A 14,796-nucleotide genomic window follows, 5' to 3' on the forward strand; every position below is an offset into this window, starting at 1 on the left:
CTCCCTTTGTGTATACAGTGGATCAGGTTCTGTGCAGTTAAGACCTTTGTTATGCTAGGTTCTTTCAGCTCAAAGGTCATTTCTTTGGGAAAAATTACAACCCTCTATCTTTTCATTTTACTTTATATTATTTGGGTTTTATTTTTCCTTGTTTTGAGGCAGTCTCACTATGTAGCCCAGGAAGTGCTGGAACTCCCTATGTAATTCAAGCTAACATTGGACAAGTAGATCCACCAGCCCTAGCTTCACAAGGGCTGGGGATACAGGCCCAGGTACCACTCTAGACTACCACATGCTCCCTTACCTCATAATTTATAGCCCAAACCCTAGGGAGGTTAAGATTTGCTACTTGGGACTCCAATGACCTCACAATCCCTACATGGTTAAACTCTTTAAAAATTTTCTAATTAAATGTGTGACATTCTGCAGTGGTGAGGATTCTGAGATGAATAACCTGAAATAGTAAAAACTAGCTCTGAATGCTTTTATCCCAACTTGTATGTTTTGGTGCTACAGTATATGTTATAGTCCAAGCAAGAAAGTTCCAGATCACTAGTATATAAGGCCAAATAAGAATTCTTTATTTAAGATAGAGAGAAGGCTCTTGTCACAAAGAACTCTTGTCCCAAAATTCATGGATTCAGCATTTATAAAGGCAAAAGCCATAAGGACATTAGTCACAGAAAATCCTGAATGTGCCGCCACTCAGTGGTAAGGGGTTGGGGCTGGCTGAAAGAGCACCCTGACAAAATAGAGTAAGATCATTGGCAGGACAGCAAAGCAAACTGAAATTGAGTCCAACGTGCCACTTTCCCACATCTGGGTACTACTTCTGGGCACTCCCACATAGGTACATTTCTTTCTTTTAAAGATTTCATTGATGTATATGAGTAGAGTGTTGCTGTCTTCAGACACACCAGAAGAGGGCAACAGATCCCATTGCAGAAGGTTGGGAGCCACCATGTGGTTGCTGGGAACTGAACTCAACCCTTGAGTCATCCCTCCAAACCTTAGGTAAATTTCTCATCCTTAAATTGGAAGAGTAAGATCTCAAGGGTTCTTGTGAAGGGCACAGGTGAGCCAGTCATGAAAACCTTGGTTAAGAAACATTCCCAACCAAGATGCCAACAGCACTTCCAAGTGCTAATCTAGGAGCTTCCCAGCCTCTGCTCCTCTTGTTAGTATTAGCAAACTCGCAATCTATATTTCTATAAAATGTGAATGTCTAAAGATTCTACTGAGTTGAGAACACCACATAAGAACAGAGTGTCAAGCAGTCTACAGAGTATTGAATATACAAATGGAATTGATAATAGGCTGGTGAGATGATTGAGCAGGTAAAGGCACTTGCTAACTAAGCCTCACAACCTGATCTTGATCCTGGGGATCATGTGGTAGAAAAAAGGAACTACCTCCTAAAAGTTGTACTCTGACCCAGCGTGTCTCTCTCTCTCTCTCTCTCTCTCTCTCTCTCTCTCTCTCTCTCTCTCTCTCACACACACACACACACACACACACACACACCACACAGAGTTGGAAGAATACAACTGAATAAAATCGGGATTACAGTTACAAAGTCAGCATGACTCCCTTTTTTGGGAGGGCTTGGCAGAGGTTTGTAGGTACTAAGCAGAATGATAATTCTGTTCAATGGAGGACATAAAGGAGAACATACTGGTTCCCAGAAAGAGACCAACAGAGGAGAGAAAAACCAAACCGGATCAGTAGAGGTAGATGATGAGCGTGACTGGAGAATTAGAAGTAAATGTCAGAAAGTCTTAAATAGTGAATCTGAGCAGTTGAGCCTGCTGCTGCTGTACTTGTAATATGCCAAATGAAAACACTATCTGCCATATCAGCTCTTCTTGACAACTGAATGCTGGGTCTAAGTGCGTTTATTTCTGGTGGCCTGGACATAAAATACAAGCTGTGTCTGCTGTGGTACAAGTTGAACAGAAGACAGTTACTGGGTGGAAAATAGATTACAACATTTCTTCTAAAAATACCTTTTGAATATATTCCATTTGTTTTATAAAAATATGTTTAATTTTTAAAAAAAGTGTGTGGGGGTGGGAGGGGCTACATGCATATGAGCACAGGTGCCTATAGAAGCCAGAAGTGCAGGATCCCCTGTAGCTAGGAGCATCGGCAGTTTTGAGCTACCTATGTGGGTGCTGGGAATCAAACGTGGTCCTCTGAAAGAGCAGTGTGTACTCTTAATTACTAAGCCATTTATTTCTCCAGCTCCTTCGTTCTTAAATTCTTTATTTTTTAAAAGATTATACACACACACACACACACACACACACACACACACAGTAGCCATCTTCGGACACACCAGAAGAGGGTATCGGATCCCATTACAGATGGTTGTGAGCCACCATGTAGTTGCTGGGAATTGAACTCAGGACCTCAAGAAGAGTCTCCAACCCCATTCTCAAATTCATAATAGGAACCTCAAAGACTTTGCAGAAGGAGATAGAATAAAAACTTAGGAAGAAAAGGAAATAACCAGACCTGTTTATACAATAACAGTATTGCTGTTATTGTATAAACAAAATCAGATGAAATAATTCTGACACAACATAAACTCTCATAAAACATCAGTTTAGAAATTTACCAAAGACACATCTGAACATACAACCATGATAATGAAAACTATCCTGAATCTGGTGAGGGCGCAACACGTGTACGAGAGGTGAGATTATCTTCCCCCACACAGGTGTGAGTTAAAAAGGAAAAGGAGTAACTCTGTAGTGTAAGAAGTCACTTGAATTAAGTGTCTGCAGTGAGTCTTAAGTAACAAGGCATTACCACCTGAGAGGATGCAGAGAACAGCTTTACGACTATATCTTTAAAGAGATAAAACTAAGGCAATCCAATCATTGACCCAAGAAGTTAAAAAATGCTGGCTATGGGGGCATACACCTTTAATCTCAGCACCCAGGAAGCAGAGGCACACAGAACACTGGGAGTCTGAGGCCAGCCTACTCTATACAGTAGGTTGCAGGCCAGTCAGGGGTACTTACTATCCCCAAACAAAACCCAAAACCCAACAACAAAAACTTGTGGAAACTCTTAAGAAGAGTTAACAACTGGAATAGCTAACTTAGACCAGAGTCCTTTACCATAAATGACAAGAGAAAAACCGAGAAAGACTGACTAGAGCTAGAGAGTTAAATAGTAGCAATGTGTCAGTGTTTTTGATGGTTGGTTATGTAGAAAAATATCCTGGTTTACAGAAAACTGATATGAATATGTATCTGAGGTGACAGGATGTAGGGTGATCAATTCTCAAGGAAAGTTTTTTTTATAACTTTTATGCATGATCAAGATAGTTCGAAATAAAATTTTATTTAAATAAGGCTTTATCAGGTTTCTCTCTCTCTCTTAAAAAGTAGGTAGGGAGTTTTTCCACAAAGCTGGTCAGATGGGAAACACCATTTCCTTCAGTTGGGCCTCATTAATTTGAAAAATAAAATGCTTACAATAAGATCATCTGTGTCGCGGTTCACTCTAGTGGGCGGTGGGGGTGGGGGACAGACAGACTCACTGGTGGGCAGCCGGCCACTGGGACAGAGGAGACCCTGGAAGGGCTGGCCAGAGCTGGAGCTGCAAGTGAGGCATCCTCCCACCGCCTCAGGCTCCAGGTGTGGATTGCAGCATGCCCGTGCGCACCCACTTGAGGATGCTGCATCCCCCCCACCCTCACTCTGGAGCCATGGTAGTACCGGACGGCGTGATAAAAGTATTCTGAGACTGCCATACCCGGGGATCCATCCCATAATCAGCCTCCAAACGATGACACCATTGCATACACTAGCAAGATTTTGCTGAAAGGACCCAGATATAGCTGTCTCTTGTGAGGCTATGCCGGGGCCTAGCAAACACAGAAGTGGATGCTCACAGTCAGCTATTGGATGGATCACAGGGCCCCCAATGGAGGAGCCAGAGAAAGTACCCAAGGAGCTAAAGGGGTCTGCAACCCTATAGGTGGAACAATATGAACTAACCAGTACCCCCCCCCCCCCAGAGCTTGTGTCTCTAGCTGCATATGTATCAGAAGATGGCCTAGTTGGCCATTATTGGAAAGAGAGGCCCATTGGTCTTGCAAACTTTTTATGCCTCAGTACAGGGGAATGCCAGGGCCAAGAAGTGGGAGTGGGTGGGTAGGGGAGTGGGGGGAAGATATGGGGGACTTATGGGATAGCATTTGAAATGTAAATGAAGAAAATACCTAATTTTAAAAAAAGTATTCTGCATGGCAGTGATGGCTGGACCTACTTCAGAGCCTTCTGGTCCAGAGCTGTAAAGAGAGCGGCAGAGGTTCCAGGGCCTGAACCTAGCCAGTAGGAGCAGGTGGCCTTTGGCAGTGAGGACACCGTGGAGCTGACATGTAGAGGTGCCCCCACAAGTCCCACAGTCTGGGCTAAGAATGGTACAGAACTGGTGGTTTCCCACTGCATCCTGGTGGGCTCTCAGAGGCTTCAGTATGCATGTGACAGATGCTCCATCCTCAGGAGATAATGAAGATGGGAAGGACCTAACTGAAGACACAGCTGAGGAGCATGTGTGCGGGTGTCCTCAGCGACTACGGGGTGGGCTTCTTCCTCTTCATCCTAGTGGTGGCAGCTGTGGTGACGGTCTGCCCAGTCCCCCAAGGCACTTCCCCGCTTAACTGACAGGTGTCCTTGGAATCTAATTCCTCTATGAACTTCAAATGTAGCCCTTATCCGGATTGCTTGGTGTCTTCAGGAGAAGGTCCTATTATGGCCAATGTTTCTGAACTTGAGCTGCCTGCTGACCCCAAGTAGGAACTATCCAGGACCCAACTGACACTTGGTAAGACTGGGAGAAGGCTGCTTTGGACAGACTGTCATGGCAGAAGATACTGTGAAGATGCTGTTGGACCTGGTATCTGAGATGGAGATGATGATCTGCTGGGCCTGCACTGGGTGGGCTCTGTATGTGCTGGTGGAGTATGCAGACAAGGCAATTTTCAAGAGTTCCTTCTGGCATAATGGCCTCCAGGCATGGACTGCAGGCTGCCAGGAGAACAGCTTACCTGCAAGGATCTAGTGTTCTGTGCCTACCAGGTAACATGGAGCACAGAATACTTGGCTTCCCAGAAGTGTATTCAGAGACTTGGCTGCCAGAAATGTCCTGGTTACCTCGGACAATGTGATGAAGATTACAGACTTTGGCCTGGCCCAAGACGTGCACAACCTGGATTACTACAAGAAGACCACAAGTGGCCTGCTACCTGTGAAGTGGATGGAATCAGAGGCCCTTTTTTACAGAGTCTTCACCCACCAGAGTGATGTCTGGTTCTTTGGTGTCCTCCGCTAGGACATCTCACCGTATCCTGGCATCCCAGTGGAAGAGCTTTTCAAGCTACTTACAGAGGGCCACTGCATGGACAAGCCCCACAACTGCACACGTGGCCTGTACATGGTCACGTGGGGATATTGGCATGCAGTGTCTTCAGAGGCCCACCTTCAAGCAGTAGGTAGAGGATTTAGACCGCATCCTCACTGTGACATCAACTGACAAGTACTTGGACCTCTCCGTGCCATTTGAGCAGTCCTCTCCAGGTGGTTGGGACACTCCTAGCTCCAGCCTGTCCAGGGATGACAGGGTGTTCACCCATGAGTTGCTACCCCCACCCAATAATGGGGGACCTCGGATGTGAAAGGCCTGCAGTCCCACAGACCAAGCCCCAGCCAATGTTTCTGTGGACCCTAACCCGCCCTGCTACTGCTGGTGTGCAGTGGACCCTAGCCAGCCCAGTGCAATGGGTCAACAATAGACAAGACTTCCTGCATGTTTATCCTTAGCTCCTGGGTGCAGAGGCCCCTGCCCCTTGGGAACATGCACTGCTGTATAGTGATCTCCTGAGTGGCCAGGGCCAGGAAGACCAAATGAGAACGTTAAGAGGCCCACCCTGTGCAACCCTGGGGTTCTGGCCCTCTCATTTCTCACTGCTACCTTACAGGGACCATTGTAGAGAGTGGGCCTTGGCCTCTTTGGTGCCCCAAGCTGAGCTTGCAGGGAGGCTCTGCTCTGTGTGGCAAGCCTCTCTCCTACATGGCACCTTATATCTAGGGGGTGTCATAGCTCGACATCTCCAGGCTGCCTGCTTCCCACCCTGCCTCTCAGACACAAATTACAGGTACCTGAAAAAGGGGGGGGGGAGATAATGTCTATCAGAAAGGTGTATTCCAGAGGAAAATGTATATTTATATAAATAGATGTTGTGTAACACACACACACACACATCTATATGAAAAAAGGCAAAGCTGAAGCCCAAGGGAGCAAGATACTCCATGGGGCTCACTAGTAAACTGGCAAGAACAGGCTGAGAAGCAAGGGACTTTTCTGGCATGGCAGTTTTGTTTGTACTGGACCTGTATATTTGTAAAGCTATATTTATCAACTCCCAGAGCTCCAGTCCCCAACCTCAGGGTACAGCATTTAGTCCCAGGGTATTTCAGACATTTTAAGTTGTAACTTATTAACAGTGAAAGAGGTTCATGCTGGATTTAGGGAGTTGCTGAGACCGTGAGTCTGGCCTCTGCCAGGCTGGACATAGCCCCTTGGCGCATGAGCAGCTAGCTCTCCTAGTTAGTAATGGCGCCAGAGAGCGTTTCCTGTTGCCTTCGGCCCTCTTTTGTGAGGGATTAGATTTATATAGGAACTTTCTTTAGGAGATGTTTAAAAATTTCAAGGTGAACTGGTATTTTTCATACAGATTATTCTAATTGCTATGTATTCCAGGCAGGAGCCTGTGCCCAGGGAGGGACTGATCCTGTAAGAAGGTTCAGATGTTAATAGATATCTGTTACAAGTCTATCTATAATTTATTGAGTTTTTACAAGTTGTTTTGCTGCAGGCTTAACACTCCCTATGCAGAGCTTCTAGACTTTTATAGCCTAGACTGCTACCTTTCAAAGCCTGGGAGACAGTGGTGAATGCAATTTTGCTACTTTTTTTACTCCTCTTATTGGGCTTGGGTGGCTGTCCCTTGCCTGTCAGTCAGCAGGGTCAGGACAGTGGCTCAGGGTTCTTGGGGCCTAGCACATGGTTTATCAGCCCACACTAGCAGATGTGGTTTTACTAACACAGCCAACTTACTTTCCAAAAAATAAAGAGATAACTGGTTCTGATTTAAAAAAAAAAAAAAAGGATCATTGGTGTCAAGCTGAAAGTAGACCCTCCAGAGTAACTGTGATTCGTGGTGAGTTCCACACACTAGACACCTCCTCCATGCCAGGTAGCGCAAACATCACTGACTGAGGGACCTCTGCAGAGCTTCATACATCACTTGATCCTGTGAGGATAAAAAATACCACATTGTGCTAATCAATCAGTTATGGGATGGAAGGCATAACCCGCAAATTCCTACATTGAGGCTCAACCCCTAGGACCTCAGAGGGTGGTAGCTTTGGAGACAGGGCTTCTGCAGAGGTGACTGGGGTTGCCGTACAAGAGGAAGTCTGGACACAGAGTGCAAAACTAGATGGACATGTGGAGATGGGACAGAAACCATAGAACTCTGACAAGACAACATCTTGATCTCAGACGGTTGTCTCTGTTGTTTAAGGTGCCTGTTTATGGTCTTTGCTATAGCAGTCCTAACTGCTAGACCCAGAGATTCTGCCTTGCTCCTGCATCTAGAGTCTACATTCTCCTTTCTAGGATACGCCATGATTTCCATTATTGTCCAGGGGAGTTTGCACACAGGTCAAGAGGTATGCGCACATGTAAGCTACCCGAGTCCTGATGGAAACAAAAGGCCTCTAAAATGTCGTAACATCCCAAGAAACTGCCGAGACGGCTCCCTCGAGACTGCTCCACCCTGTACAGCACAATGTATAAGACTTCGAGCATCTCACATCCTCTCCTCCCTTGCTGTGGTCAGTCTTTCAAAGTTTTGTCAATGTAGCTCACTGACACGTCATGAACCTTTTCAGTGTCACATGGCAATTCCACTCTTACCTATTTATCTCAAAGAAAAATACAATGTGTTCTGCTTTATTTCCACTATTTAGAAACTATCTTAGAGTCAGCAGTTCAATCCTTACCCTCTACATAATGGAGAGAACCTTCAAGTAGCTCTACCATTTTGTTATATGAACATTTAAAGTTTTGGCCCTACTATACATGTCAGCGAATTGGAGTATTGTAGCATACAGCTGTAATCCTGAAACTTAGAAGGCAGAAGCAGGAGTCTCATCAGTTTGAGGCTAGCTTAGGCTATACACAGAGACTATCCTTCAATAAAAATGTAAAATAAACAAATCTTAAAATAAACAAATAGAAAATAAATGATAAAATTCCTGAGTTTTTATGAACTGATGTCATTTCCCACCTCTTTTTCTAGACATGGAGGAAAGTTTCTCACCTTTATTGATATGGATGGTTTTACTTTCTTGAAAGCGTCTTCAAAGTGCTTATGACTGACCTTAAGCTCACCTGTGGAGAAGATGTAAAAACATACATCTCAGTACAATAACACAAGAAAGCTGTGAGGGGCGATCAGATGGAACTATTCAAGCACATGTACACATGCCCCTCTCCAGGTCTGCCTCACTGAGACTCTCTCCATCTCACTTGAGGAAACAGGACTGCTGTAGGTGGTCTGTCTCTCAGGAATGTTGGGATGGTACTGTGCATGTCACACTGTCAAAAATGGCCAGTGTGGTCTCCTGTAGAAAGAACTTAAGAGATGGTCAACAGAACCACAAGTAACTGAGAACCAGTATTCCCACCCAAGGGCATGTTCTTGAATACAAGTTTATACTACTGAGTCACAGAGGCTAGATGTCCTTAAAGACAAAAGCATTAAGGTACATATGCATGTCACAAAACTGGATTAGATGGGGTTGTAATCTTTATAAGGCTAGTTGGTAAAATATAACTTGGTTTACAATGTTAACATGATAAACTTAAGTGAGGACAATTTATACTCAAAATAGTAAACAGATATTAGGATAATATATTTACCTAAAATAAAATAATACATGTTGCTGAACATGTCACTGAGAAATGACAGCAGAATTGCGTTTGATTTGGATAAGGTATTAGCGCAGTCTCCAAAGGCCAGAGAGCTAAAAACAAAAGCCACAGCAAAGCTGAGATGGCAGCATTTGTTATGTGTGTATATATAAAAAAAAAATAGGCAAATAATAGCAACTCCAGTATATGGGAAAGACCTGTTACTTTTTAGTCACCAAGAACACCAAAAATACTCTAAGATGGTGGTCAGATTCAGCTCACAGAGTGGAATACATGACTTTGGATTTGATTGTCCTGGAGGTGGGGGCAAGAAGGATATGACAATCATTATGTGACTCAACAATTAAAGACCATTTTACTTTGGTTTCTTTCTTTTTTTTTTTTAAGATTTATTTTTTATTATTATACATAAGTACATTGTAGCTGTCTTCAGACACAGCAAAAGAGGGCAGCAAATCTCATTACAGATGGTTGTGAGCCACCATGTGGTTGCTGGGATTTGAACTCGGGACCTTCTCTCCAGTCCCTTTAAGCATGGGATTAAAGGTACACAACCAAATGTGGCTCTCATTTTTGTTAATAAAATGTTCTAAGCTTGCTTATTATCATTAATGTCCAAAAGGAAGAGAATACAGTTTATTAAAAAAAAGAAGTTTTGACAACTGAATCTTAATATTATTCAGGAAAAGAAAAAAAAACTTTCTAATAAATGTATGTATGTGTGCCAGTAAATCTATGCTAATCAAATGTTGTTGTCACAATATTTAGCTTTGAGATTCACAGAAGTGGAGCTGTAGAGATGGGTTGGTGTTAAGAGAGCATCCTGCTCTTGTAGAGGATCTGAGTTCAGTTCCCAGTAGCCATGTCAGGTGGTTCACAGCCACTGTTAACTCCAGCCCTCGAGGATCTTAATGCCTCTGTGGTCTCTGAAGGCACCTGTATCATGTGCACACATTTCTCTCCACCCAACCCACCACAAACACAGCCACACACATCATTGAAAGGAGACCAGTGCACACCTGAAGTTCGAACAAGAGTACACTTGTACAGCACACAGCACCTCAGAGACACTTAGGCAAAGTAAGCAAAGTAAAGCTAAAAAGTACTTGGCATGGCTGGAGTACAGGTCATAATTTAATCTTTTCTGGCCACACAATACCCAAATAGTAGTATAAAAAATACTGTCAAAATGTGAGGTAAATAGGAAGCACATCCATCTATGAAGGTAATACACAGATTTCTGTCTTTGGCTTTCTGGCTTTGTGGTGCTGGGGAAAGAATCCTGAGCCTTGCACATGCTAAGAAAATGCTCCACCAGTGACCAACACATAATGCCATTTGATTTTATATTTCAAAGGAAAAAAATCTTGATATGTAGAAAACTGTATATTTCTTAAATCTTCTAGAGGTTCCATCAAAACAAAGTCATCCTCATCACACAATGTTCTAAGAAAGGCTAGAGAAACACTATTTAAAGCAGTGTTTTACAATATCCAGAATGACAAAGTAGAATGGAGACATCCTGGAGAAGGTCATACCTGCTCCAACACCATTCTTCTGAGCTGTTATTTCTTGTCTCAGGGCACAGAGAGAAGCTTCCCGTACCAGAGCAGTGAGGTCCGCACCCCTATAATCAAAGAAATGTTCTTATGTGTTCTTAGGTATTCTAAAAGCTAAGAAAGATGTTTAATTATAATATACTTAACAATGAAGAAAAAGAGCAATGAATGGAGGTGGAACTAGGAGCAGTAAGGAACAGCTTTTAGCTTTCACTTAAAGAATTATCAACCTTTAGAAGAAAGGGACTTGAGGAAGGTGTGACATAAAGAAAGATAAAATGTCCTTCCTCTTAGCCAAAATACTGATGTTGATATAAAACATCTAGTTAAGAAGCTAGGGTATGATGCCCTAGTTGGCCATCACTGTGAAGAGAGGCCCCTTGGTATTGCAAACTTTATATGCTCCAGTACAGGGGAACACCAGGGCCAAGAAGTGGGAGTGGGTGGGTAGGAGAGTGAGGGGGAGGGAGGGAGGGTATAGGGAACTTTCAGGATAGCATTTGTAATGTATATAAAGAAAATATCTAATTAAAAAAAATAAAATAAACAGAAAGAAGCTAGGGTATAATGACTCGAATTCAAGTCCTAGACACCACATTAAAAGAGAAAGAGGTGGGTAGAGGAGAGGAGGAGGAAGAGGAGGAAAGAGGGGGGAATAACCCAGTCTAAGTTATAAGCAGGCAAATCCCCAGAGCTCACTGATGGATGAGCCAGCCTAATCTAATAGACATGAGCTTCAGGATTTAAAACAACAAAACAAAAAATGCAAAACCATTGTCTTAAAACACAAGGAGCTTCTGAGGAACAACGCCTAAGCCCCTACGGTAGTCAGTCAGTCTATCCTGACCTCCTCAGGCACCTGCACACACCTGCAGGAATGTCTCTCTCTCTCTCTCTCTCTCTCTCTCTCTCTCTCTCTCTCTCTCTCTCTCTCTCACAAACACACACACACACACATCCAGTTAGTAGAAACTTTACACATACAAAGCTGAGTGAACAGACACAAATACACACCTAAGCTTAGTCTGTGTAATTATTCTAAGTAACAACAGCAGGCTGGGTTATCACAGTCCTAAGAGGTTAATGAAACATCTGTGTTGAGTGGGCTTTCTTTCCTATACTGCAGCTTTAACATGATCCACAAAGATTCTCTAAGAAAGAGCTTGAACTATAGAACTAAAGCCTCATTTTCAGATGTCGAATAATTAAAAGTTGCTCTCAGAGCAAGCTTGCAGCGCTGAATCCCTTAATGATGTAATTCTCACTCACTTATCTTATTTTCTAGTGGAATGACCCATATTTTCTGGCCTCGGACTACACACATATACCAAGCACCCGAGGTATTAGGGATGCACAACAGGGCTTTTAAATTACAGAGTGGCTGGGGCATCTCAACTAAACTACAACAAGAATAAACATTAAAACTCAAGGCAGAAATATCAGGTGTCCTGCTGCGGTCGCAGGCTGTCAATGGCACATGAACACAGGGAGCACACAGTCTTGCAGATGTAACTAAGGAATCTGATATCCTGGTGAGATGGCTCAGCAGGTAGGAACACTGTTCTACCAAAGGTCCTGAGTTCAAATCCCAGCAACCACATGGTGGCTCACAGCCACCTGTAATGAAAGCTGATGCCCTCTTCTGGTGATCTGAAGTCAGAAATCTGATATCCAGTGAGAAACACACGTACACTTTACGTATTCTGAAAGTAGAACTTATGAAGTGTAACAACCTGGTTAGGGAAGCCTGAGTGAAAAAGGGACAATCTATGGCAGGAACTCAGCCTCCAAATGGGCAGGCAAGCTGTCTGAGAACAAAGCAGCAAGAACCAGCCAGACGCTGGGTAAGGTGCCACACAGGAAACATCATTAGCTTTTCCAACAATCTGAGAAATGGGCTTCTTTTCCTTCCCTGCTGATGAAGAAACTATACCCCAGAGGCTTCAGACAGTAGAGATTTAAATACTCACGTATAGCAATTACAACGAAGGTCATTAGCAATTGTTTCCAAATTTACATCTTCATCCAGTGGAGGTTTGGTGCCATTCTGAACAAGAGAGAAATATGTCATTGGTTCTTAATGAAAAAGAATGGTTGATGACTACGGTATTAGAACCATGGGTTTCAAGCTGGAGAATCAGGGTAAGGTGCAGATTTAGGTGTGAGAAGCTGTAAAGGCAAACCACAGACACTCAGGAAGTTGGAGGAATTTGTGTCATGAAACTGACTGAAGGAGAATAGCACTGAACCCAGCTTGTTGAACGTGAAAGGATGCTGCTCTGCACAGGACCCAAGATGTTTTTAATCTCTCATCTAAAACCCAGCATTGACATTGGAACCAATTCCTCCCAGCTCATAATTACAGATGCTAAAAACGACAAGGCTCAAAAAAGCTTCAGAATTTCAACACTGAACATAAGCACTACATACAGGAACCATGTTTAGTAATATTCTAAGCAGACTACATAACAGAAGCAAACACCACACAGTTTAAAAAATATATTTTTACACAGGCTGGTTAGTGGTTAAGAGCCCTGGCTGCTTTTCTAAGAGAACTAGGGTCAGACTTCTAGTACCCACATGGTAGTACCCACAACCATCAATAATTCTGGGAGATCTGATACTTTCTTCTGGTCTCCATAGGTACAGCATATGTAGTTAGTTCATACACATGAATCTTTAAAATCCAAACAATAAAATTTTACAATTAAAAACCACTTATGTGCACAGCACGCAAGAGGAGGCTGGAGAAAATTTCCAGTTGATTCTTTCCCTCCATCATGTAGGTTCTGAGGACTGAACTCAAGGTGTTCAGGCTAAAGGCAGGTGCCTTTAATCCTCTGAGCCATCTTAGCAGTCTCCACTATAGCTCTTAATGACTTAAATGTCAGTTAGATGGTAGGTTAAAAAATAGTACTGTCCTGATGCAGTACGTACATATGTACTTTATCTTCTTTCCTTTGAGGCATATACTACATTTTGAAATAACTATTTTAAGAAATGCACACAAGAATAAACATGCCAATGAGTTAATCTTAATATCAAATAGTGACACTGCAGGGTACTGTCACTATGGGATTCAGCAGGCAGCCATCTTGTGCAATTATCTATCACTCTACCCAGATCCATAAAGAAACTTTGCATGTGTCCTAGCAGGGCCTATTCAAAACCTGAAGAAACTGTGGGCTCTAAGAGCCATTGTCACGATAAATATCAAACCCATCTAAGACAGGGCCAAGAAATCAGTTCCTGTGCCTATTTAACACACCTTTATCCAGTGACTACGTTCTGCATATAGCAAAAACAATTGTAAAGCCAGACTGCACAATCATTAAATATCTCTCAGTGCAGCTTGGACGGGCACAGTGGTGACAAGTGGCTGGAAGGGAGCAGAAAGGCAACAACTACAGACATGTTATATATATATTTGTGCACAGGAGCTGCCAGGAGGGACTTTCAACCTTGATGTCACATAGCACAAAGAACTTCCCACATATATTCTATATGCTATTAGACTTTTACCTTAAACCTTCTAGTTTCTAAACCAAAAAAAGCTCAATCATAAGTAGCAAACTCACCCGGTATTACATGTGTATATACCAGGTATGTATACCAGGGATTCCTGTATAGCTCTCAATACCTAAATCCTATTCTTGTCAAGCTGGTGGTTACAAGCCCAGGATCTGCACAGAATGCGCTTCTCTGACCTTTCCTAACACTGGGTGTTAAGAGCTGAGCTGAGTTCTGTCCTGCAGCTGGCATGAAACATCAGACCTCATGTGTTTCTGAACCTTCCTGATGGATCTGTACTTTCTTTACAATCTAAAGCTTTGTCCTCTGTTTCAGACAGGATGATCTGATGGCCAAATATTTAAAGACAGAGGGAACATGATTACAAGGACATCTGATAACACTTGTTGAACACTAACTCCAATCCTTCACTTAGTTTATCTTCATTGTGAGTAAGAAAAAAGGAGACTGGACCATGTGGTTAGTGCCCATTTTGGGAGACGGAGGCATGGTAAACACTTAAGCTCTAGAAGAAGAAGAATCAGCTAGCCTGATTTACTACCTGGATAACTTTAAAAGTGGAGTGAGCAGGGCTCGAGCGGTGGCTGGGGGTTAAGTGCACTTCTCTCTTGCGGAAGACCTGGGTTCAGTTCCAGGCACCCACGTGAGGAGGCTCACATCTGAGTCATTCCAGTCTGGGGGATCTGAT

At 43.2% G+C, this 14,796-nt stretch overlaps 1 protein-coding gene and 1 pseudogene across 8 annotated transcripts in view; one reads left to right on the plus strand and one right to left on the minus strand.

Moving 5' to 3' along the window:
• Positions 1-558: 558 nt before the first annotated feature.
• The window catches only part of Nvl (nuclear VCP-like), a 57,077-nt gene continuing 42,839 nt past the window's right edge, over positions 559-14,796 (minus strand). For 4 of the 8 annotated variants that reach the window (XM_006496964.4, XM_030242438.1, XM_011238856.3 and 1 more), the window contains exons 20-23: positions 12,548-12,624; positions 10,557-10,645; positions 8,405-8,475; positions 561-7,330 (exon numbers count right to left, since the gene is read on the minus strand). In XM_006496964.4, coding sequence (XP_006497027.1) covers positions 7,286-7,330; positions 8,405-8,475; positions 10,557-10,645; positions 12,548-12,624 — 282 coding nt within the window. In that variant the 3' untranslated portion in view covers positions 561-7,285. Of the gene's footprint in view, positions 7,331-8,404; positions 10,646-12,547; positions 12,625-14,796 lie in introns of all 8 variants that reach the window. The other 4 variants (XR_003946443.1, XR_003946442.1, NM_026171.2 and 1 more) reach the window with 3 other exon arrangements.
• On the plus strand, positions 3,547-7,184 carry Fgfr3-ps (fibroblast growth factor receptor 3, pseudogene; annotated as a pseudogene).

Source organism: Mus musculus, chromosome 1, assembly GCF_000001635.26.
Source record: "Mus musculus strain C57BL/6J chromosome 1, GRCm38.p6 C57BL/6J".
Taxonomy (NCBI): Eukaryota; Metazoa; Chordata; class Mammalia; order Rodentia; family Muridae; genus Mus; species Mus musculus.